General features: G+C 39.9%; 1 protein-coding gene across 2 annotated transcripts in view; it reads left to right on the forward strand.

The window, feature by feature from the left end:
* Positions 1 to 25,721, forward strand: part of gria4a (glutamate receptor, ionotropic, AMPA 4a) — a 97,877-nt gene that overhangs the window by 64,571 nt on the left and 7,585 nt on the right. The window contains exons 11-16 of one of the 2 annotated variants that reach the window (XM_054603391.1): positions 914 to 1,120; positions 3,942 to 4,157; positions 4,957 to 5,117; positions 16,068 to 16,266; positions 21,165 to 21,412; positions 24,888 to 25,002. In XM_054603391.1, the coding sequence (XP_054459366.1) occupies positions 914 to 1,120; positions 3,942 to 4,157; positions 4,957 to 5,117; positions 16,068 to 16,266; positions 21,165 to 21,412; positions 24,888 to 25,002 (1,146 nt within the window). The remainder of the gene's footprint in view (positions 1 to 913; positions 1,121 to 3,941; positions 4,158 to 4,956; positions 5,118 to 16,067; positions 16,267 to 21,164; positions 21,413 to 24,887; positions 25,003 to 25,721) is intronic. The other variant, XM_054603382.1, reaches the window with a different exon arrangement.

Here is a 25,721-nt window from a genome sequence, read left to right on the forward strand (position 1 = left end):
CTCTGTGAACATGTTTGTTTGTGTGTGTGTGTGTGTGTGTGTGTGTGTGTGTGTGTGTGTGTGTGTGTGTGTGTGTGTGTGTGTGTGTGTGTGTGTGTGTGTGTGTGTGTGTCATCCCATATACTCCCACCATCTCGCTAGACAACATTAAACTCTCTCTTTGCTTTCATCTTTGTTAACTGCACGCACAGAAATCATTTTACCTCTTATGACACATTACCAAAGCAGCAGTCTCATTCTCTTTTTCTCCTCTCTCTCTCTGTATTTTTCCTCTCTCGTACATTTCTCTCCTCTCAGCATTAGTGTTGCACTGAGTGAGGTGCAGGTCCCAGTGGAGGCATGGGAAGTCAGACGAAGGCATAGAACAAGGCACTAGAAGTCAGACACACAAGATATAAAACGTCTACCAAGAACTCTGCCTTTAAAAAAAACAAAAAACAACAGCTTTACATTTTTAACCATTTTTATTTACTGTGCAACTGTTTCTGTCAAGTTTTTTTGAGTTGTTGCTGTGTTTCCTTGACAAGATGGTTTGTCTGTAAGATGTTTATCTCCTTTAATAGTTAAAAACATGTGGATCTATATAAGGATGTGTGACTTTCAGTTTACCTTCACTGTCTTTCATGTATGGTTAAATCAGTCTCTTCAAATGCATACATTTCAGAATCTTAATGTAATGATGAAACTCTTCTTTCACCATAAGGTTTGCGTCCAGTTTAATATGGCAGCATTATTTTGGTGTATTTTATAGAGCTGTGCCTTTCTTGTGCAATATGTGTTTTTCCTTGGTACAATGTTTGCACCCAAACGGCTGGCTCTTGTTGATAAGTTTTCATTTTCCTTATTTTAATAGTTGCTGCTTTCATGTTCCTCCAAACAGTTGTGTCTTTCTCCCCTTATGCTGGTTTTGTAGGAGGGTCCCTATGTGATGCTGAAGAAGAACTGGGAACTCTATGAAGGCAACGACCAGTTTGAGGGATACTGTGTGGATTTGGCCTCGGAGATTGCCAAGCACATTGGGATCAAATACAAGATCTCCATCGTACCGGATGGGAAATATGGAGCCAGAGATCCAGAGACGAAGATATGGAATGGCATGGTTGGCGAGCTTGTGTATGGGGTAAGTTTTGATGGCAAATATTTGGACTATTGTTTATTTTGTTATGGTTAATCATTTAATTGTTCAGTCCATCTAATGACAGAAAACAGGGGTGAATGTCAATCACAAATTCTCAGATCGCAAGATAATGTCTTCATATAAGTTCAAATACATGCACACAGGTTAAAATGCATTACATACATTAGCAACATAATTATAAGACATCATTTTCCCAATGAATTTTAGATTTTTGCAGATATAAATTCTGTGGCAAACACAAGATTATGATACTTAAACATTTTGTTCAGCAAGGTTATCTTCACAAATAAATACTGCTTTTATGATTTTTGTATCATTAGTGCAATCGCCAGAAGTAAAAAGTTATGATATAAACTATCTACACCACGTGACACATGAGCGCAAGTTTATACAACAAGGCTGTAAAGGCAGACTAAGCAGCATGATAACGTTTGTAGACGCATTTAGCCACTTGTTTGCAACTGCCATTTTTATAACGGGGCGGCTGTGGCGTAGTGGAGAGCAAGGTAGTTCTCCAATCAGAGGGTCGGTGGTTCGATACCCGGCTTCAGCAGTCGATGTGTCCTTGGGCAAGACACTTAACCCCAAGTTGCTCCCGAAGGCTTGCCATCGGTGTGGACTGCATGATGAATGTTAGTTAGAGTCTGATGGTGGCACCTTGCATGGTAGCCTGTCATCAGTGTGTGAATGGGTGAATGATATGTAATATACTACTGACTGTAAGTCGCTTTGGATAAAAGCGTCTGCTAAATGACTGTAATGTAATGTAATGTATAACGCGTAAAACCTTCAAAATCCAAGAGGGGTCATTACTGGACTCAGAACTCTATATATGTTCTGAATATCATACAGTAAACCTTAAGGAAAGACAAAGTACTATGTACAAGAGGGAGGAGGATATAATGTTGAATACATATTACAAATTATGACATTAGAAAAATTGTGTTGAATCAACATTTCTCTGGCACAGAGTCACAACTTCAACATTGTAATCTTATAATCTAATATATACAGCAGGGCTATTACATGGCTTTTTATGTGTTCCTGTTATTGTGACCCTGCCACAGGCCACCTGGCAACAGATGAGAAATGCTCAAAAATAACTCTTATGCAGTTCTTAAACTTGTCTTGAGCTCTCTGTTTCCTTAGTTACCATGTCAGTTTCATGCAAAGATACTGTGTCTCGGATGGAGAATTTGGCAAGCTGGCTAATTGCGGTTGACGCCCATGCTCAGTCTGAGATTTTTGCATAAAAGCAAACTGCAACTTTATCAACATGCAGAAGACAATGTCAGTCGTCATTTTGCGGAAGAGTGAAAGTGGAGACGTTTGCTGCAGAACAGCGACAGAATTAATTAGCCTCCAGAAACTGTATAGCGGAAGGTGACACAGCTGAACAGCTGCACTGACTAATCAGGTTTGATTTCTTGCAAACGCTTGCAGTCATCTCTAAAGACTCTTCTGTCACATAGAGAAAATACATTTGAAAGATTTGAGGAATTTGTCCTCTACTTTATGTCCTTTACTCTGTTTATCTTTGTAACTTTCTTCTCCTTTTCTTTCATCTTGTGTACTTTTGTCCCCTGCTTTCACGCTCTAATCTTTTTCTCTGTCTGAAGTGTTTTGTGGTTTTTTGGCATTCCTCTGCCCTCTCACTCTATATTGCTTCTTACTTGCTCGTCTTTCTTTTGCTGTTTGTTCTCCTTGCATTGTATCATCCTCACTCTTTGTACTGAAGGAAGTGAAGTCATCTGATATGCTATGCTATTGTAGCCTTTTTTGAGGTGAGAATGCGGACCTTGTATCTTTCTAAAAGGGCCTCCTTGCAAAATCAGTCCAATTCACAAAGATCAGTGCTAATAGCCGAATGTAGTTGCAGTGAAATTTTTAGCGTTTTTAGAGATTTTGTGCTAATTGAAGCGCATTTATAAGGGGTGTCTGATCAAAGTAATTTATTATGGAAGCAGTGACAGTATGCAATGACACTAGTGTCATGAATAATAAATTAATGAAATTTTTGAAGATAAAAAAAAAAAGAAAAATAAGCAAACAAACAAATGATCTGACTGACACTGACTCGTACAATCCACACATTGGCCTCAAGCACATTTATACTTTGCCTATTCTTGGATAATTACAATCAAGTGCAAATAAGGCAAATTTCACAAAGCTGAGAAACTGTATGAGTGTGTTTGCGCTGTAATAAGGCGCAAATACTTTTGTGTTTCAGACTTTGACAAGGCGCAGATATCGATGCACAATTAATGGTGCTATGAGCGGTTGCATTCCATCATTTGTAAAACTGCTCTCATTATGCTAAATATATGATGTTTTTGACTCTCCTATAGATTTTGAGTGTGTGCATGAGTGTGCACGAGTCCTTGCAGACTAATTTATATTCTGTCAGTGTCCCTTTCATGCCTACGTATGAATTACTTCTTTGTCATTCTGGTTTCCCTCTACTTCCTCTGTCTTTTCAACATTTTTTTCCTACCGCGCTGTACCACAATCCTTTTCTTTGGTTCTTATTTCTTTCATTCCCTTCATTATTTTGCTCAAGCTTTAAACTCCACTGATCCTTTTCTGTGCTTGTCTACTTTACCTGTTCGTTGTGTTTTACTTTTTATTTTTCCTTCTTTTATGTTTGTCCTCACTTTTTCCTTTTGCAGACATACAAGTTCACAGAGAATTCCTGCTCAATATCACTCTCCTGCTTCACATGAAGTTGCTGCACATTATCTACCGCTACAATATGACTAAACTAAACTAAACAAAAACTTTTCTCCCCACCATATCTTTGCAGAAAGCAGAAATTGCCGTTGCCCCACTGACCATTACTTTGGTGAGAGAAGAGGTGATCGATTTCTCGAAGCCCTTCATGTCTCTGGGAATCTCCATCATGATCAAGAAACCCCAGAAGTCTAAACCAGGTGTTTTCTCTTTCCTGGACCCTCTGGCCTACGAGATCTGGATGTGCATAGTGTTCGCTTACATTGGAGTCAGTGTCGTGCTGTTTTTGGTGAGTAATCGTTAAAAATGAGTTATCAGTAATTGACTTGGATTGCAGGGCTCTAAGTGTTTGAAGCGTTTTTAAAGCTTTAGGTTTGAAAGGGACAGATATATTATTTGGCTCACAGGCTAAAAATAAAATGTATTTTAAAAAAAATTAATTAAAATTCTTAACTTGTAGTCTATATCACATGGTGCCCTGTCTTACCTTGTTGATCCTTATAGGTCACATTTCCTGCTGATCAGAAGTCATTTTGGTCAACTTTAATGATATGGGAGATTCTTGTCATAGCAGTTTTACTGCTGGATGCACTTTTTTGATGATCTAATACATTGTGTCAGCAGTGATCATGTATTCCAATGTTCCTGGGGGTACACTGTGTGTATGTATTACATATTATTACAACCCTTTAATAAATTAAATCATTTAATAACTTTTCAAGTATGGCTACATTACCCTTTCCTCCTCAACTGCAATGCATTTTGCAGTGTTAAAGAAAGCTTGTGCAGGAAATTGTTAGGTACTTAAAAGCGGCACGTTTACATTGTCAAGATCAGGTCAGCGTAACTCCTATGACGCCAGATTGTCTGCATATTCAAGGAAATGTTTTTGTGTTCCACAAAAGATGCAAGAAATGTGTGTGTTATTAAGCTGAACATGTATCTCCCTATGTTCATGCTTCAGTTTGTACTAGAATTAGACCCTAAATGTGTTATTTATTTTTTGTTTATGTACCTGCACTGGTCGCTCTTCCCTTTATAGACCTCTAAAAGATCTATGACACTTGTGTTTTCCTTCTATGTCTCAGGTGAGTCGCTTCAGTCCCTATGAGTGGCATGCAGAGGAACCAGAGGAGGGCACAACAGAGCTGGGCCCGACCGACCAACCCCCCAATGAGTTTGGAATCTTCAACTCCCTCTGGTTCTCACTGGGAGCTTTCATGCAACAGGGCTGCGACATCTCGCCACGGTGAGGGAGGGAAATGTGGTGTGTGAGACAAACCGAGTGCTTTGTTGTGTGTGTGTGCCTCAGACTGAGTAAGAGATAGTGTTTGAGGCGCTACACAGGATGTGATCATAAAAGAGTGTGTGTGGGCAGAGGATAGCGTGTGGCTGTCTAACTGTCTGTAATTTTAGAGTGCTTTAGTATTAGGCTGTGGTGATTCAGACTGTTGTCAATGTGAATCACTCGCCCCGCACTTTTCTAGCTTTCTAGCTGAACTGGACTGCTTCTCTGAGACAGTGTGTTACAGAAGCTTAAGTTGTGCCAGAAATGCACACATACATAGACACGAATATGCACATTCACAAAAACATAGAGGTGAGAAGAAAACACCTGCACATAGTCCAATGGTCATGTCCGTTTGGGTGGGCTGTGGTGGGAGATTTAACAGTTTGCTAGATGTGAATAAATGTTTAATGCAGGACTGAAGAGGCAAAGTCCGGCTGTATTTTTAGAATATTTATAAGAATATGGCATTTTATTATTGATAACCTGAGAATGCAGTTTAGTGAAATATTCATGGCCATCATACTCAAGACCTTTAGGGAGCAAATCTAAAGAGAGAAGCAGATAGCAAAGAGTGATAGACGAGGAGCTGAAAGTAGGAAAAGGTGTGAGCAGTGTAGCAAAATGTGCGTGAAAGAATAATAAGAACTAGTAGCAAAGATGTGAAAGGACACTGCTCACTCTGTCATAAACATTGACACAAAGTGGTCAGTGGTTCATGTTGTACTGAGGGACAAAGGTGAATAGTTACAAATTCAATTTTGGTTTTAATACGTTTTAATATGACATTTTTGATTCTCTAACCTCAACATGATTATGTGCGAAATGATTCTTGTTCGTCTCGACTTCGGTGACACTCTTTGTGAGAAGCATGCAGGCACTGCTGTGATGTTTTGCTTTTAATGTGAAGCATTTTATAATGATAACGAATAGAGCTTCCTACATTTTGTTAACTTTCCATTTGTTCCAAACAAACTGTTGTTATTACTCTCATAAATATTAAAAGCTTTATACCCCAAAACACATCACTGCCTGTGCAGCAGGAAATAGGGTTTATCTTGTAAGTGTTCCGAATACTAAATGTTCAGTATTATGAATATATATGAAAAGGTTTTTCATTTATTTAACCCCAGAAAGTCCTTTTAAATCATAACTTTAATTCATGTCCAGGCTCTTTTTCTCATCCCAAGGACTTTACTTAGTTATATCCAGTATCTTTCAAACATTTCTGCTAGATTCCCATTAACATTTCACTTTTGGGGAAGGGAGAAAAGTTCTACATTGGTTGCTCAAACTTAACTTTCTTCCTCATCCTCTGTTGCTCATTTGCCCTTATCCTGCGCTCTTTCATCCATCTCTTTCACACTTTCTCTTTTCCTTCCTCCCCCGCTCCCCGACACCTGTCGTCTCCTACTCCTCCCTGCTATACTGTGACTGACAGGCCAATTCTATCCCCAACACACAAAATGGAAAACACTCACACCAGCTGCAAGCACACACACTAAAACAGACATGCACAGACACGAACACACAGGATACGCACATGAATACACACAGACACCTCACACTCTAACAGAGCTTACACGCACATGAAGAAAAAACACCCCATGTGCAGTTTCACAACAATCCAATACACACATGCTGTCCTCTCCATCACTGGCAGGACTTGTTATAGATGTGTGTGCGTAAGCTACAGCTGTCATAGAGATAATGTGATACTTAACATGAGGGCAGTGTTTGTCATACAAATCACCTGGCCCCGTCGCTTCTAATACAGCACAACTCCTCTGTAGACCAAGATTACTGCAGTCCTAAATGCCAGATCTTATTCATAGAATGAGAAATCTGTCACTTGTGTACCTTTTCTTCATGGTTTCAAGGAGTTTTTTTAATGCAACTTAAGTCTGAGATGTCTTTCTCTTAAAGACAGCTCAAACAATAATGATTGATTATGTAAATTTAATATGATGTCTTATGCATCATCACAATGAGTTAATGGAGAGATAAACTACTGGTACTACAGCTGTATTTAGTGGTGTGGCTCTGGTCCCAGGATGATCAGAGAGCAGATTGAAAGGAACTTGGAGGAGGCCAAGGAGGGGGTAAAACACACATTTATTAAAACAGTAAGTGAGGCAGTATGTCCTTGTCCCTATGGCTATAATTTATACTGTTATTAGAACAATGTATTAAATTACAATATGAACACAACGCGCCAATGTAAAAGGTATTGCTCGTAGTGATAAACCTGCAGAGAATTATCACCTGGAGGTCCCATCAACTACACAGAGCTTTATAGTGAGTTCAGCTCATTGTTTAGCTGTCTGGCCCGCATCTTTACTGTTTTGGTTCACTCTTACTGTTCTCATCGTGTCGTTTTCCCCCGCAGCAGAAAGCTTTAAACTAAATACAAAAAAAACTAGTGACCATAGTGAAGCATTAAGCAGCTAAAGAGCCAGATGTTTTCTTGGAGAGTTGACCAAAAACAAAGCTATACTGTAAAGGAGAGAATATTGGACTTAGAGTCGCCATGATGTATAAATAGGCCACTGTTGATCTGCCATATCAACATAAAAGGTGATGATATGTCAATGTTGTGCTACAATTTGTTTCCAGTGTCCCTAAATTGCCCATAAAAAGTCAGTGATTGCAGATTAAATGACGCTTCTCAGAGGTAGCATCAACAACGGTAAATGGTTGGAAATAGTCAGTTCGTACAAGATGTCATTCAACCACATATAAAGGCAAAAGTGTTTGGCCACATTCGGATTGAAAAGCTTGGCGTTGTAGTGACAAGATGCAGTGAATTGTATAAGTTGGCATAATGCAAAACATTTTCTGTCGGTTGCAGGGAAGGTGTGCAGGGAGAGCAAGCTCTAAGACGATATGAGAGCACACATGACCATGCAGGATAAGTTAGAGCTACAGTGTTTATGTAAACTGGTTGGTTGTTATGGTCACAGTTATGATAGGTCATTGGCATTATTGCTAACCATCCAGATTAACTGACATGACCAACGCTTCCTACCTGAACAACAGATCTTGTTTATTGTCAGTGTTTTTAAATGGTTCTAAGTTAAACATAAACTAAACAGCCGCTATATTAGAGTGGCGCTGCTACACATATTACGCACTGCACTCTTTGCAAAACATACATACAACGCTCGTCTATTGAATCTGTCAGGCTCTGCTGACTCGTAGGGTTCTGCCTAAGCTGCTACTGCTACACTGCTCACTGTGAGCATCCCTACATCATCATCATCATCATCATCATCATCATCATCATCATCGTCGTCATCAGCTGCATTCACCTGTAGCTGCTGATTAGTGGAGTCCCTTGCTGATTTTTCTAAACGTGCGCCCAAGTGTATGCTTCAGGGAGTGATGAGGCTTGACTGACTTGCTTAGATGTCAAGGATGTATTGTACGCAGTACCCACAAATAACCATTCCACAGAAACTGACTGACTGAAATTAAGTAATGATAAATTTCTGATTATGTAGAATAATCAATGTAGAAAAAAACAAAAGACAGAATGGTAAAAGAGTGAAATTAACTCGTTCATTAGATTCATTGATGAAGAAATTATATAAGCCTGCAGACCAGGCTTTCTGCCATGAAACCAAGTGATGGATGAGCCTTCACTGTGACACTGTTCTCTGCAGAGACACTACATCATGTTCTTATAAAAGGAGACGTGTCATGCATATCATCATGTCATATCATTTTTCTATCCCCCCAGTCCATTTCCTTTAATCTCCCATTGTCTTGTTCACCTTTGCAGGGGGACAAAGTCATGATGCTAACTTGTCAGCAAAAATGTGCTACAGATATAGATGTAGTACTATATCACGCAATGTATTCCTGCATGCAACTTTCCTTATACAGTAATATCAAATATTTAACATTTACTTTCATTACTACATTAAGGATATTGCATGACACGTCCACTTATTCACTCTGTCGGTCAATCCCTCATAAAGGAGAATGCATTAAAGAATTGGAGAAAATGTCTTGCTAGTTTCTCTATACTCTGCCAGAGTTTCAAATCCACAGGGTCTCAATTGCATTGAATACAGTAGCACTCTTCTGCGTGGTGTGTTGATTTAGGCCAATAAGGCAACTGTAATTTTAAAAATGAATCTGAGCCAGTGGAGCTTTAGTTTCTGTGTGTATCAGTGATGCAGTCAATTCTTTAAAGGCGGGAAAGGTGGAAATGGTGAATTATTAAACACTGTTAAAAGTAAGTCAGTTTTTTGGGCTTTCGTGACACAAAATTAACAACTGAATTGATACCAAATGAGTCTTAATGCAATGGTTACTATTTTATTCTGCTGTCATTTTACATTAGTCCTCTTATAGACTGGCGACTTGCCATTTTGTACTTTGAGTACCTCGTACATTCCATGATGCCTACTGACTACTTTCTTTTCTTCATCTTCCATACATTTGCCCGAACCATCGGATGCTTTTTTGTGCTCTGGTGTTATCCATTTCATCCGTCCTGCCACTTGTATCGTCTCTGGCTAGTCAGCAGGGATCAGAGTATTGAGGTTGACATTTACTGTGGAGCTGGGAATAGAGTGAAGGAGACACAGGTAGAGATTTTTATACAGACTGGTTGAATGTCTTTCCTATTGTTCTGTGAGTGTGCACAATCTCTCTGGTTGGCTATTAACAGTCTATTTGTGTTTTTCTTTCCAAGTAAAATCTCTTCTGTCTTGTGTTATGTGTCCTCTTACAACCTTTATGGGCACCCCACTGTCAACTGATCTCCATGTGTTACAAACTGGTTGTTTGACTGTATACACTGAGCGTGTGGGTGAGACTCTGTTGGTTGTGTATTGTGTATTAGGCTGCCATATAGGTCCATTGGTATTCAGTGTGGGTCTCTCTCTTCCTGCTGCAGTCTTCTCTGCAGTCTGGGAGACACAGTATAACACACACTTCTATTCAACTCAACCACTTTCTCCTGTTTTTTTATCCTTCTATAATTTTTTTCTTTTCTTTCTCACAGACTTTTTTTCTCTCTCACTAAATGTCTGTCCTTGCTGCTTTGTTGTCTAATCATTTGACATTTTCATACCTAGTGTGCTAGCTCGTCTGCGTGCTGATGATAGAAAACGTTTTTTTTTTCCTGTGAGACAAACACATGCTCTCTCTTTTGCAAACACACCGACTTCTGTTTCCTTCAACTTCCTGATCAAGCAGAAGCTAATGGCTGGAACATGAACACACACACTCACACACTTTTTCAGAGTGACCTTGAGATGGCATTTGCACCACACACACCTGTCATCTTTCAGCCCAGGCTTTTGGGTTTGTAATGACGGCAACTGGCCCGGTCACCTCTCCAAGGGTGGCAACAAATGATGGACAGTGAGGTGAGGGACAAGTGGAAATGTATAAATAGCAGAAGAAAAAGTGACATGTTGTACATCGAGCAAGACTGAAAGTAAATGCAGGAGAGGGAGAGAGAGGTAAACTGATCACCAGTGAACATCTCAAAGGGATTGGATCTGTCTCTGTCAATAACCATCTGAAATTACAGCTTTCTTGTGTGTGGATGTGCATGTCTGTCTGCTGCTAGGTGGAGGGCACTTCTGGTTCTGAGTTTGTGTGTATGTGTGTGTGTGTGTGTGTGTGTGTGTGTGTGTGTGTGTGTGTGTGTGTGTGTGTGTGTGTGTGTGTGTGTGTGTGTGTGTGTGTGTGTGTGTGTGTGTAAGTATTGAGCAAATGGCCTTGGGTGTGTTGAATAGTTAATGATAGCAACAGATCCAGTTAATGGTTCTACTAACTAACCACAGTGCAGCACTGAAGCTTACTGATTAATGATCTAGAGGTCACTGTTTCAAATCCGTGTTCATGAATTTCACCGTTACTAATTTTAATTAGGGATGCAGCGAACATTGTCTTTCCTAACCTTTCTAAAACAACATGTTACAAATAAATAGTTATAAATGTATTGAATTATCTTTTATTAGTAGAAAAAAAAAAACCAGCAACTTGGTAAAAATATTAAAAATTGCCAGGAATTTAAATTCCGGTATATAATGTCTATAGTGTACAAATAGAATATAATTGAATAGATTGACCGATATCAGCATAAGCATCGGTGCATTCCTAACTATGAATCTTATCTTTTCTGCTTCACTGATATGATCCCTGTTATTATTTTATTTGATCTTTCCTTCATTATCTGCCTGCTGCACCTAATCTTTGATCTATTAATCAGATTTTCTTTCATGTGTGTCTGTTTGCCTTTACGCCTTCATTCTGCCTCCATCTGCTGCATAGTGTTTCTGCCTGTTTCAATCAGTCAGTCGATTCACTTTATTTTACACCTGTATTCCATGTAAGAGAGAGTTGAAAGACAAGAACAAGGAGGGATGTTTCGCTGTATTTCTATCTGCATTGGTCTATCTGTCCTTAATTGTGTACTAGTCAAGCATTTATGCTTCTCTTTCCCAAAACGTCAGATTAAACATTTGCTAACATGTCAGTCAATATTGAGAAAACATGTTTTGTAAGCACCCCAAACAGAAAGCTACAAAAACAGTTTCATTTCCTCTCTCTGCATGTCTTAATGAACAAAGAAATTTGTATTTCAATAACAATTACAATCTCACAATTTGCATTATCAAGTAGAATGTATGTCACCCATGATGTCTGGTGTGAACAAAGTAGTTTGCAAATTTTATTTCAGAATTTTCCTATATCAGCAGCCCAAAAAAACTACGAGTTGTTGGAGAAAGAAATGCCTGTTTGGTAAGACTTTACTAAATATATTTAAAACTGCTATATAAATACGTGGTATAATATCATAAAAATTCAGATTTTTATAGATCGGTTTACGTTTTTCATAATTTCAATGGACAACAACTATCCAGCGCTGGCCCATTTTATTGTTTTTGTCAGTATGTCTGCTTGTATTTGTGTGTTTTGAAGTGTCAGCATCAATCTACTTTAGTACTTTTATCCGATTGATAAAGCCAAACGGCATAATAAAACACACATGCAAGATCGTATGCACTCGCATGCACACACAGCCTCAAACTGCAGTCTCTCGTATGTTAGGTGAGAAAATTCAAATGCAGTGGATGAAAAGAAACTGTATAGCTCAGAAATATGTGTTTGTGTGTGTGTATGTGACAAAGTTTGTGTGTTTGAGTGAGAGAGGGGGGGGGAACAGCATGCCATTAATCTTTCCCACAGAGGATTGGGGAGGCAATCTGTTGGCTATCATAGATGATACATGACCCGCTATAGAATGAGTCGCCTGTTGCATACCAACACACATGACACAACTACACACACAGGCAACACACACATTCACACTGCCACAAACACACTGACATGTCACATAAAGAATCAAGGACGTCGTTCCCAAAGCTCACCCACGTACACCAAAATGCACCTCTAACAGGAGGGGAATATTATGATTTGATTGAAGCATGCTCCATGAGTCTCCAGAAGGTAAACTTCGCTCCAAGGCCAAACACTGGTGAATGCATCCTTCACTCTTTTGTCGTTCACACACACACACACACACACACACACACAAATAAATCAAGTACAACACATTTAAAAAGAAACATGCTGTTTATCATGTAGTCCTCAACCAATCTGTTTTTCTCTTCTCTGTAGGGTGGTTGTCTTTCATGCCCACTGAGATAAAGAACCATTTCAGATGTCCTGTCTTAGATTACAAACTCATAGCCACATACAAAATTGCCTACCCTAATGATTTGATGTGGTACTCGAATGGCTTTGTTTACAGTACAATATATTCAATCAGCATCAGTTTTTGCTCAGAAACCTTTCTGAACTTGAGTGGACAGGATAAAAAGAGGGTGTTGGATGGAGGGTGAGTCATTTCTGGTAACTGTGCTAGTTGAATGTTATCTCGTTGCTATCCTAAATAAATTAGAATTTAACGATGCACTGTATGCCTTTACGGTAATTTGCGGACCCTAAGAAATGAATCTGTAAAGCAAATAACTTCATACAGTAAAATAAGCAGTTAGTTTTTTTAATTTTGGTTGACAGCGCCAATGCAAGAGAGGAGTACCCCAATCAGCTGAATCAACAGGTCTGAATAATGTGGTTTTATATACCAGAATACTTAATGCAACGGCCACAGAAATAGAATAGATGGTCCGTAAGCACTCCACTCCACTGTGATTACCCAATAGGAATCGAACGATTATCGGCTGCAGTATTCGGCACTTTATGCTTAACAGAATCATATTTTTTTATAAAACAATTCAATTTAAAAGTACGTTTGGGGCAGCCGCCTCTCCGTTCTGAAGGCACCACTCTGTAGTGTCGCTCAATGTCCCACCCACTGCACTGACATTTTGTGATGGGGTTTGTGTTCTTCTGAATTTTGCAACAAAGATTTTAATTTTAATGGCAACTTTTCAGTATATCAGTTTCAAATATTGGAATTCAGTCGCCTTGATTGCTAATAATCGGTGGGTAAAAAAACATATCAGTCGACCCCTATTGCCCAATGCTCCTATAGTTTTTCTTAATCAGTCAAATACAGAAGACGCATTTCGCTGTCTTTGAGTGATCAATAAGGTGAAACTTTTTTATTGCTACACCATACATATCTGCCCTGTAAATCACTTGTCCTGTGTTCTCCAAACATGAACCACATCTTGTCCTGCTCCTTAGCTTGTTCAACATGTGACCAGACAAAGATTCACCAGGGAAAAGTGTCCCACTAAGGTTTTGCAGTTTGCAGACTTTGTTAGGTAATTACTCAGCCATAGCACATAAAACAGCATGTAAACGTACCTAGAAACGTCACTTCAGTCCATTTTGATGCTGGTGTGGTCCTTACTTCTTCATTATCACCAACAACATGCGGTCTGCCTCAAAGTGACACTACGAACATCTAATGTACAAAAAAAGAAGTTAATGTTCCTGTTCTTAAGCTCGACAGGTTTATGAGATAAAAGCTGTATGTTTCACCACATTTTGGTGATAGTATAATTATTATGAACAAACGGATCACAATGATGCACAGTGGAGAAGTGCAGTGCCCTTGATGCTTCTCTCCATCTCTTTATCTCTGTCTTCATATTCCTTCCTTGGCTGTGGCTTGCATTTATCCTGCACCCTTCCCTTTGGATGTCCAATTAAATCACACAGTCACTCCATCAGGTCAGATTAAAATGCTGTCATAGCCCGTTTACCAGCTAACCAATCAAATCAAATGCCCATGTTGGGCATTGTCCATTGGTTTTGAGAGTCAACATTTTCAGTGCAAAACTATCTCTATCTTTCCATCATGAAGTATTACCTGGTTGAAAAAAAAAATATTCCCGCTGTAATCCAATATGTATAGAAGGAAACAGCTCTTTCTCAGGAGATCCATCACTGTGAATGCCAGGTTCATTAATTCAGGTAAACAGATCAATGTCTCAAGGACACATGCTATCAATTTATATTCGAACGTGTGTGTGAGGATTAAGAGGTGTGCTGGCTTTCGAACAGCAGCAGAATGTTGAGTTGCTCCGAAAGGTGACAATTTATGCCGAGTCAGGCATCAATGCACCTCTCCGCTCTCTAACTCCTCTTTTCTCTCTCCAGCAAGCGCTCCTTAAAACCCAACCCATCCTAAAAAAATACTTATATATCAATGCTTTGACATCAGGCTGGTATAACCAAATGGCTTCCTGTCTGAGAAATGTTGGTCCTTATTTCCTCATTGCGTGTAAAAGGGGTTATGTCACCCATATTTAGTTAAAGCCGCTATAATTAATATTGTTTATATTAACAATGGTTCTAATGATTATATGCAATGTGCAAGGGGTCACTAGTGAAGTCGCACCAACAGATAATTAGCATTCGTATCTGCTATTCACCTCAGCTCTGAATTACTTTGAAAGAATGTGTTTAAGTAAAAGAAATACATCAGTCAATTTTTGACACATAAGACTGGAAGTTAGGTGATTAAAAGAGACATATTTTGAAATCACTGATTTACTGAGGAGTGCAAATAACATCAAGGTATTCACTGTGAATGTTTTTTTTTTTATACCATAGATGAGGTAAGACCTGAAAGGGAAACGGTACAAAACATGTTCCTTTTCATTCTCTGTGAATGTGATGGCTCTCATACATTTTATACTTAAGCAAAACTGAGGAAACCAGTACCGTCTCTTTTTTCTTTCTCACTCTTTCTAAAGCCAGGATATTTTATGGCGCTGTGTGCACCTATTAGAACTTCAAGGTCTTTTGTTGACTACATCGCTTAAAGGAAAACTTAACATGTTGCTACCTTTTCCCATCTCTCTCTCTCTCTCTCTCTCTCTCTCTCTCTCTCTCTCCCCTTCTCTAATATGCTCACTCTTGCCTGCTCTCTTCCCTTTTACTCAGTGAAAACAACTTTGTAAAAAACAAAATGAATTGCCACTTACTTTGATGCTTCAGCTCACAATTGGTAGATAAAGAGAGTAAACATGGAGAAAGAGAAGAGAGAATGAGCATGAGAGGGATGTAGGAGCGCCCAGATTGCAATCTGTTTCATGTAACCTTTGTTATTGTTAGTGCTGAATTGGTTCGAGGCCTGAAAGACAATTACTTTGGCGCAACTGCCATTTTCACAGTTATGCACACAATGATGCCAAAAAAGCTTTGTAAAACTATGGTGTACTGTGTTGCATATCTCTGACTCAGGAACTTGATTATGTTTCCTTCTCTGTTTTTCCATCTTTCTGTATTTTTCATCTCTTTATCCTTCATCTTTACCCTCATCATCCTCTACTCGCCCTGCTAATTTCTCATCAACAAATCCTTTCCTTTCTTTCCTCATCCTTAACCTTTTGCATCTCTTTATCACTCTTTCTCTCTTCCTTGTTTTTCTCTGGACCTCTTCAACCTCTGTCTTCTATCCAGGTCTTTGTCTGGACGGATTGTTGGAGGTGTGTGGTGGTTCTTCACCCTTATCATTATCTCCTCCTACACAGCCAACCTGGCTGCTTTCCTCACTGTGGAGAGGATGGTCTCACCCATAGAGAGCGCAGAGGACTTGGCCAAACAGACAGAGATAGCCTACGGGACACTGGACTCAGGCTCTACGAAGGAGTTCTTCAGGGTATGGACTCCACACACTCTGCTCATTTACTTGAATCCCTCAGAAGTGTCAGCCTTTATTTATGTTAAGTCAGGTTAATTTGCTACTGCACGCCTGCTTTTATAGATACAGATAAAATTCTAGTAAAAAAAGTTCCAGATTCATTCCAAGAAACAGTTTAAAGGCGCCCTGCAGAGTTTTTGATTACTAGTAGTGCAGTGGAGAAATGTATTTATGTGCTACTCCCCATTTTGTTTGCAACCATAGTGGAGGCATATTTGCAGTTATAGATTCAGTATACCTTTGAATCAATGGTTTTTCGCTGCTCCACTTATCAACTGTTGCTGGCAATAACGCGTTAAGAAACGTAGTGGACAAGAAGAAGACCGTAAGCTAGCAAACATGTCAACAATGCAGGTTTCATAATCTTTGAAAATATGTTTTTGCAATTGTTAATGATGAATAAAAAGTATTCATCTTGTTTAATGGCCCTCGTAGATACATCAATTGTTTTTTGTGAGAAACATTGAACATAAACATGGCATTGTGTGTTTATTAGAAATCTCCACAGGGCCCTTTTAAGAAATGGATGTCAATTTTCATACACATTGCTTGTGGTCTTTATTTCTTTCTAAATGGCCATTATGTAAATGTGATGGAGCACCATATGTCCCTTGGAGGTGGAAATATGCCATTCTACTATGCTTTGCAGCATTCATCACCTCTATTCAATCAATAATGCATTATTGTTCACTTATTTTACAGCATAAAAAAGGGGAGTATACAAGCTTGAAGGGAAAACGCCCAGTGTCAGTACAGGAGGTTGGATCATGTAAGATGATCACATCTTAAAAATGAAACAACACTGTCTTAAAGCTCTCCTGAAATATATTGGCAGTCTGTTAGAGGAAGCAAATGTGAGCAAGGTGTTTCATTTATTGAAGCCAGACAAAAGCCAAGCAGCAGAAATCAGCTCTGACTGTAGGTGGGACAAGGACAAGTGACTAATGACAGTGTAAAGTAATTTACAATAGTCGAGGTGGGTGGAGAGGAATGAATGGATTACTTTTTCCTGAATTTGCATTGAGAATCTTACATTTCGGAAATTACGCTAAGCTGAAATGCTTGACTTTATGGCTTTGTCCAAGTTTATACCAAAAATTTTGGAGGAGTACCAGAAAAAATAGGACCGGAATGGAATCGTATCCCTTTTGATTAAAATTCAAACATCATTAAAATAGAACAATGTTTGGTTACCACACTCCTGTTGTATTGAGTCAACTCTGTCAAATAAAGCAATGATCAAACTAGTAATCATAATATTTAAAATAAAGAGCAGTGAAGTAGAGGTGGACAGAAGAGGTGGACAGAGGTGGAACAGAATGGACTACAGGGAGCTGTTACCGTAAAATAGTGAGCAGGAAATTATAGCAGATTGGAGTGAAGTGGCCCTTAGGAGACCTGTAGTGGCTTCACCCATTAACCTATTCACCCATGTGAATTGCAATTACATAAGTACTCATAAACACATAGTAACATGGAAAAAACACATGGTCACAATGCTAATAAAGACTGTTTATTTATTTTTTCGCTGACATTGGCAAACACAAGAGTCACCACATGTACGAAAACAAATCTGTTCTGTTGCGTAGTCATGCTCTGTGGGAATATTGCTAATAGTTTGTGTGCTCATGCATTGTGTATGTGTATATTTACCAATTTACAGTTATGCTAGGTAAATATGTGTGCACTAGTGTGTGTATTTGGGGTTGTGGAGGAGGGGGAGGTTGTAGCAGACAGTTTGTGCTTCTGTGAGCGGCTCTGGCATCATCAACATAACAAGCGGGCTGAAATCTGTGGAGGGTGAAAAAGCAATTTACTCTCCCACAGCTGAGGGGGATTCGCCACCACCATTAATTATCTGTGTCTGTGTGTGTATGTGTGAGTATATATCTGTGTGTACGTAAGCATGCCTATATGCATATTCAGCTTCATATTTATGTATGTGTGCATGTGAGTGTTTGCGGCACTTGTCCCACAGAGCAGATTTGTGTGTGTTAAATGTATATTTAAAAGTGTTCACCATAGTGTGGATGCCTGAAGGCGACTTGCAGCATCCATTTCCTCCTTCAGCCTTGCTCATTGTTAAAGAATCTGGAAAGAGTCACACCGCATTGTCACACATCCATCCCTCCAAGGCCAGGCGCTGCTTTATACGTGCACAGTCATCATCATCACTGTCTCTCCCTCTCTCAGTCTCACTCTCTCTGACTCACACACACAAACACACACACACACACAGGCAGATACAGATACACACGTTAGTGCATCCATATTTCCCCGGCCAGACAGCGAAAACGCATTTAAGAAAAATAACTTAAAGATGGATGGACAGCTCAAAGTTGAGGATTAAGGATGATAGAAGGGTTGGAGGTGTAAATCAAGGGGATGGTGAGAAGGTTTTTTAATCTATCATGGTAGACAGAGTGATAAATGATAAGAAAAAGAATGGAGTGAGAGAGAGAGAACAGGTAGAATGAAAAGAAGAGGGGCCTGCTGGTCCTCATAGATGTGAGTGACATTATTATGGAATAGGTGTCCGTCACGCGCTAGTAACACACTTACACAAACGTAGACACCATCCCCCGGGCGCTGGTTTCGGTGGCTGAGGCCGTGGCTTGTCGCTTGCAGAGCCACAGAATAACACTTAATCACCAGGAGAGAAAGAGAAGAAAGAAGCAGGATGCTTGTGGAGGATGACAGTTTGACTCCTCTGCTTGTTATTTTCACTCTTGAGTGAACATGTGAACACATAAATTCACACATACACATAGACTGGTGCACATAACTGCACACTCACACGTACACAAACATATGCATGGTATATACACAATATAATACAACCTATTGCATCATACCAGACCAATGTCCTCTGACATTGGTCCTCTGAATTCATATCAGCACAACCAGATCAGCATGCCACTATTCCAGTAATAAACTCATTTAAAAGTTAGACTGATGCTTGACTTGCCGAGGGAGCGTTACAATTCAAATGTAGCTGTAAATGTCATTATGTGCCAGAGGATCAAAATGGAAGATGGAAGACAGAGCCCTCCATCAGAAATGTAATTGTATTCAAGAACTGTAAGAGGGAAATCAGCCTCAGCTGTTTGCTCCCCATCATAAGAAGCTGGAGCAATAAATGAAATGCAGTAAATGCATATAGAGTAATAATACACTTTGTACAAGCAATCTCGGAACTATAGTGTTGTTCCTATTGTAGAAGCATAGAAAAAGCACTTGTCCCTTATAAATAAACACAATTGAATGTCATTGTGTTAACATAATGAGTAGCATGTATTACTCAGATTCATCCTTTTTGTCTCAGTAAGCGTGACATAAGTTTTAAATAATCAAATCTGAGGTGATAGAAGCTGCTCACACTTTGGGCATCAGTGAGGTGTGCATGGACACCCATAGGTAGACACAGAGCACGGATTTGTCAACCAATCCTCGGAGAAACCAACAATGCGTTAGTTTGTTTCTCAGTACTTTTGTGTTTCCATACCCTGTCTGTGTGTCACTCAGATCCAAGCCCATTCTTCAATGTTGAAGACACAGAGTCTTCAAAACAGGCCATATTTTAGGGTTAAATAATCTATTCCTACTGCAAGCATTGTAGTATTTAGCAAACTGTTTTTAATCAGGAGTAAAAAGTAAATTGGTTGGGGACTATTTTCAGTGGCGGAAATATTCACACTTGACTATTTAGTATTTACAGTTTCAGCACCGTTTATGTGGGATCGACTCAAACAAAACTACATTTCATGTTCATGGTGATGAAGGAACATGACACCTAGGGAAATTGATGTGTTTTTTTGGACAACAACTGAACTCTATGGCACAGAGGAATAAGCTACTTGGCTGCACAGGCAAAACTTGTTAGTAGGATTACTTCAACATGCAGTGTGGTTTTCATTTTATCAAACTGTATCCTGTTTCACAGGGTAACTTGAAGAAGTGTGTATAGTCTAGCTTGACTTTCCCCGATATTGAGTGTAAATAGTCCTTTTCACCTGAACCAGGTTAACTCGGCTAACTGATAAAATTACCATTGTTGTTTTTTGAAATCCAAGATAACATCAATAAGCTTTAAATAATTCCATAACAAAGTGTCAATACATTTTTAATAATATCTTCTAATACTGTGCATTAATAACCAAGTACGATCCCTGCAGTGAACAAAACGTGCTTTCAGGCGCACAGAGTGCAATGGAGACAGCTGTGGCTGCCACACACACACTGCCTTCTGCAGTCACCTCACTCAGCACATGTTCACTACCTCAGCAATGACTTTTCTTTAACTTAACCTTTTTACTTATAGGCTGTCTGGTCGATGACAACAGTTAGGGTTAGATTTATGTGGAGTGAGATGCTTGGGTTAGTTTGAAATACTACTTTGTAAAATCCCTAGACATGTAAATAGTTTTTCTATCAGTAAACTATTTGTGACGGTCACCTGATCGCATGCGCCAAGTTACAAAAATTCAGAGCTGCACAACCAAGCGCAGCGACCACTGGACGTGATTACGTCATTTTCTGGCGCGCGCCTGACGCTGGGTTCCCTAATGCAAGAATAAACTAAGCTTTAGTCTCTTAGTACGTTTCAAGTCAAATCATTCTGATGCAGAGAGACAGTGGGTTGTTCAGGAAATAATTACCCAGGTCTGGACCGTAGCTGGCTATGGCCATGAGCGGTCTGGCCTGGATGGACTCTCTTCCCTTGGCAGTCTTCTCCTCACTGGACTATGAAAACTATCATCTGTCAGACAATCTGGCCTTTATATGTTAGCAAAAAGATGCCCACACATTGCTAATTAACACCTGCTTTCTCCTCTTCCACCTCCTACACACCACAGAGGTCCAAAATAGCCGTATACGAGAAGATGTGGTCATACATGAAGTCTGCCGAACCGACCGTCTTCACCAAAACCACAGCGGAGGGCGTGGCGAGGGTTCGAAAGTCCAAGGGGAAGTATGCTTTCCTCCTGGAGTCCACCATGAACGAATACACGGAGCAGCGCAAGCCATGTGACACCATGAAAGTCGGGGGGAACCTGGACTCCAAAGGATATGGGATTGCCACACCGAAAGGCTCACAGTTAAGGTGGGTGGAATAGTGTAACAATAGGAGACAGTAACAAAGCTGATACTGTCCTATTGCTGCGATATTCCACCTACCCTGCTGTGCCTTTTATACTTCACATATGTTAACCTGTCACTGCTGTCAGGTGAAAATCCCCCACAAAAAAATAAGAATTCAGTTACAGTTGACCAGTATTTGGATATTGATTGATTCTCACAAGTACTAAATTTACTGTAAAGATGATGGCAGCGGTCCAATTTATGTATTTTCTCATCTTTATAAATTTCAAAAGCAAAGAAGCAGTGGATTTCACCCAGCAGCAGCGATATATATTGAGTATGTTGAATATGCAGATTATGTGTTTCATTCACCCTTGCTTGATTCCTTGATTTATTACACTTTTCTTTTCATTCTGACATCTTCTTTACATTTTTTTTCGTCCATCTGTGCTTGTCCTCATTTATTTCTGCTACCTCTCTGTTCATTTAGGGCATTTTAGCTCCATTTCTGTGTCCTCTGTCTCTGTCATTCGTCCATCCCTGTATGGTCACATCCCATCTTTCTCTCCTCTTTTAACCACTCTGTTTCTCCACAGGGCAACATTACAGGTAACTTTGTCCATTTGTCTGCCGTCTTGTCTCTTTGTTCCTTTCATCCTCAGAGATGGTAGTCATGATGGTGATGATAATGATGATGATGATTGTGATGATGATGATGATGGTTATGATGAATATAGGAAAGATTTAGTAACTCAAAATGACTGCAAGGAGGAGCAGAACCTCAGACTGCTGCCGCTGAATCCAAAGCCTTGAGGGGGAATTTATAGAAGAACAGGAGACAAAAAGTGAGAAACAGGAAGTAGAGGGGCCTGGCCAATGGGGGGACCAGAAACTAAACATAATACAACATCCCACATCTAAAATACGAATGGTAGTTGGATAACACCAAAATAAACCCAAAAATGCACATCATTGTGTGTAAATCTTAAAAAAAGAGACCATAAGCTGGAGGAAATTATGAGAAAGTGACTGAGTTTAAATTCTAAAGTTGGTCCTTTTGTTTTGATTTTCCCTCAGCAGCGGTTGTTTATCCAGCTTGTTAACTTGAATCTACAGTAACAGTCCCAGTAGGTTTCACTGAGGTATTCTATCAGTGCAAATAATTCCTTTTTCAGCTGACTGTGTGACAGTACAGTGAGACTTCGTCTTGACGAAATAACAAGTGACTGCTGAGGGGAAATAATTGACTAAATTCAGCAAAGCCGGACCACTTGCTCTCTCATCTCTCCCTCCATCTCTGTCTGTCAGCATTTCAGAGTTGCCTTATGAAAGGCAAAACACAAACAGCACATCAGCCTAAAACCCTGTCCTGTAACTTTCCCCTGTGCGGTGCAAACAAGTTCCACTAAACCCCAGTCACTTTAGTTTATTCCTTCTTATTTACACAAAGGTTGTTCCGTTTATGAGGGAAAAGTGACAGACAGCGGGGGGATAGGTCCCTTTTTTTAAGCCCCCTCCAGAACACAATTCTGGGTCTATCCACGGTTGTCTCTGGCTTCTCTCGATCAGCGGAAACCTGATTTAGCAGGTGCACACGAGGCAGGAAAGCGTGCATATCAGGTGAGCCTGCCTCTCCTCTCGGTGTGCGAATCATAGCGTTAATTTGGCTGGATGATGTTGATGTGGAGATTGAATACTCTGATGATTATAATGGATGTTAGGACTATATGCTTTTCTGAAGTATAGTTTTTTTTCGTATGATTATTGTTATGTTACTGCTATTATCATGACTGCAAAAGAGATGTTTGAACTGTTTTGATCCATACCTCTTACATTGATGAGATCAGTCATGGTTTGTAGATTAGATCACCCCAGAGAACACTTTCTGAATCTCTTGACTATCTTTACTAAGAGAGCTGAACCCCTAGAAGGCCTTCGTTTTTACTCTTTCCTAATTTGTCCTGAACAGACAACTTTTCAGTCACCAGCCAGCTCTTACCTGCAGTCTACTAACACACTCTGTGATGAGATAGGACTTCCAGATAGACATGTGTACAGACAAAATGGCAGACTAACAAACAAGCAGACAGCAACTGCAGTGACCTTTCTTGTTTAGATTATCACGGCTGATTACAGCATCGCACAAACAAAAGAATGGACAGCAGAGGGTGGTAGTAGGAGAAACAAAGTGTTTTGAGGGTAGCTATAAAAAACTAAAATGTAGCAAAGCAGGAGAGACGTGAAAATGTATTTATTAAGGGCATGCAGGGAATAAGTTGACAAAATCATTCATCCCCTGCCGCCATGTTTTGAGGACACTCTTCTTGACATCGCAGTAAGGGAGCAGGCACGTATTGATGCAATCGAGAGACATTTGCAGGAATAGTGAAATGGTGAGAGTTGGATCAAATAAAAAATTCTGGTCCTCTATATCTCATTACACTGCTCTGTCTTATGAAAGGCGTTGCTTTAAGTGTTTCAGATAAATCTACAATAATGTTGTATGTACTTTATGAGACTAAAGCTTTTTCGGTTTAAGTTATATTTATACAGTTGAAATCATGGATTCTTTGAAGTTTCCTTGGTGATGCACTGTTGTGCCTGTAAAACATCTGAGATCTAAGAGTTGGCTGCTAAATGGCTCAGCATTCACAAGGTATGCTTTGTTGTTAAAAAAATCCAACCAAGCAAACCTGGGTATCGTGAAAAAGGTGTCTTCCTTTTGAAAAGACAGGGCAATTATCGTTACTGTTTTTAGAAAAACAAAGACAACTGATTTACCTTTTGTCAAGTTGGTTTCAAATATTGGCAAATGTTTGATACGATTTTGATAATTTAATAAAATAATGAGTTGCTAAGTGAAGAGGAGAGCTTCTCCTTATAAACATGCCTGATATAAAGAGCTTAGAAGAATACGTGTGCACACACATGAAGTAGCATGAATTCCTGATATTTAGCCCTTTGTCCCTGGATTTTGTTTGGAGGTCAATCCCTTCAGGGGTGCTTTAGGAAACTGGAGTCACACACACACACACACACACACACACACACACACACACAAAAAAAAAAAACACACACAGAGAGTAGCAAGAAGGAAGGAGAGCATCGGGAGGGGACAAGAGCACCATCAGCAGGATGCAGAGAGCTGGTTAGCACACTTAATATTACACTCTTACACTCACTGCGGAGCATCCTGTGTTAGTGCAGCCTGGTACAAGAGAGCAAATAAAAAGAGGAAAATTTAAACAAAACTATTTTTGTATGTATCTAAATTAGAAAGAGAGTCAAAGAGAAAGACGTTGCCTGGGGTGCATCCTTCCTCACTAACCCACCTTTGTCCCCTGATCCCCTTTAATTTCTCCTCCCCCCCTCTGCTCCTTCTCCTTCTTGTTTCCCTCCCCTTTTTCCTCCTGGCTGTGGTTTACGTCCATCTTGTCTGTTTGTCCCTCCAACCTCTGACCAAAATATCTTATCTGTCCCTCCTTTTTTACTTAAAGAAATGCGGTCAACCTGGCCGTGCTAAAGCTCAACGAGCAGGGCCTGTTGGACAAATTGAAAAACAAGTGGTGGTATGACAAAGGAGAATGTGGCAGCGGGGGAGGGGATTCCAAGGTTAGCCCTCTCTGTCTGACCACCCCACCACGAGGGGGACAGGGGCCGCTCGCTGGCTAGGTAGCTGGCGGCAGCCCCCGTCCCGAGAGTGTAATGCATGCATCTGCCCCGGCGAAGAGTCAAGCAGCAAAGAGGGAGGGCAAAAGTGACACACTACAATCCCCCTGGGACACCCTGCAGCAACAAAAATAGGCACAATGTTGCATCTGCTGTCAGTGATGTGCCCCTTTTTATATGAAAGGTGCAGACACTGACAAAGGTACAACACTTGAGCTTGTTGAGACACAGAAAAAGTAAAACCCTAAAAAAAATGAAGGCATTTGGCTGACCAAAAACATTTTGTTTTGAACGATTAATATAATTTCATGTTGAATCTTTAGAAATGTGTTAATTTTCAGTATAAGGCAGGGTGCGTGCCAAGATAAGTCAAGCACACGTCATGATAATAACCATTTTCAAATGTGTTTGGCACGGATCTGGTAATGCCCCTCTGAAAGGACATAGTGTGAAGGTCGTGAGAAAAAGACAGCAATTACTGTCAAGACAGGAATATTTGCACCCCAGTGGCAGCTCTGGGGAAAGGAGGGAGAAGAAGGAGACTTGAGTGAGAATCAAGTTGCGAGAAGGAAAGAGAGACATCAAACTGAAGCGTATCACTTCTCCAACTGAGAATATGAGTCTAGTACATGGCAAATGAAACGAGTGTAGCTCTTTTGGGC

The sequence above is a fragment of the Anoplopoma fimbria genome, chromosome 1, assembly GCF_027596085.1.
Source record: "Anoplopoma fimbria isolate UVic2021 breed Golden Eagle Sablefish chromosome 1, Afim_UVic_2022, whole genome shotgun sequence".
In the NCBI taxonomy this organism is placed as follows: Eukaryota; Metazoa; Chordata; class Actinopteri; order Perciformes; family Anoplopomatidae; genus Anoplopoma; species Anoplopoma fimbria.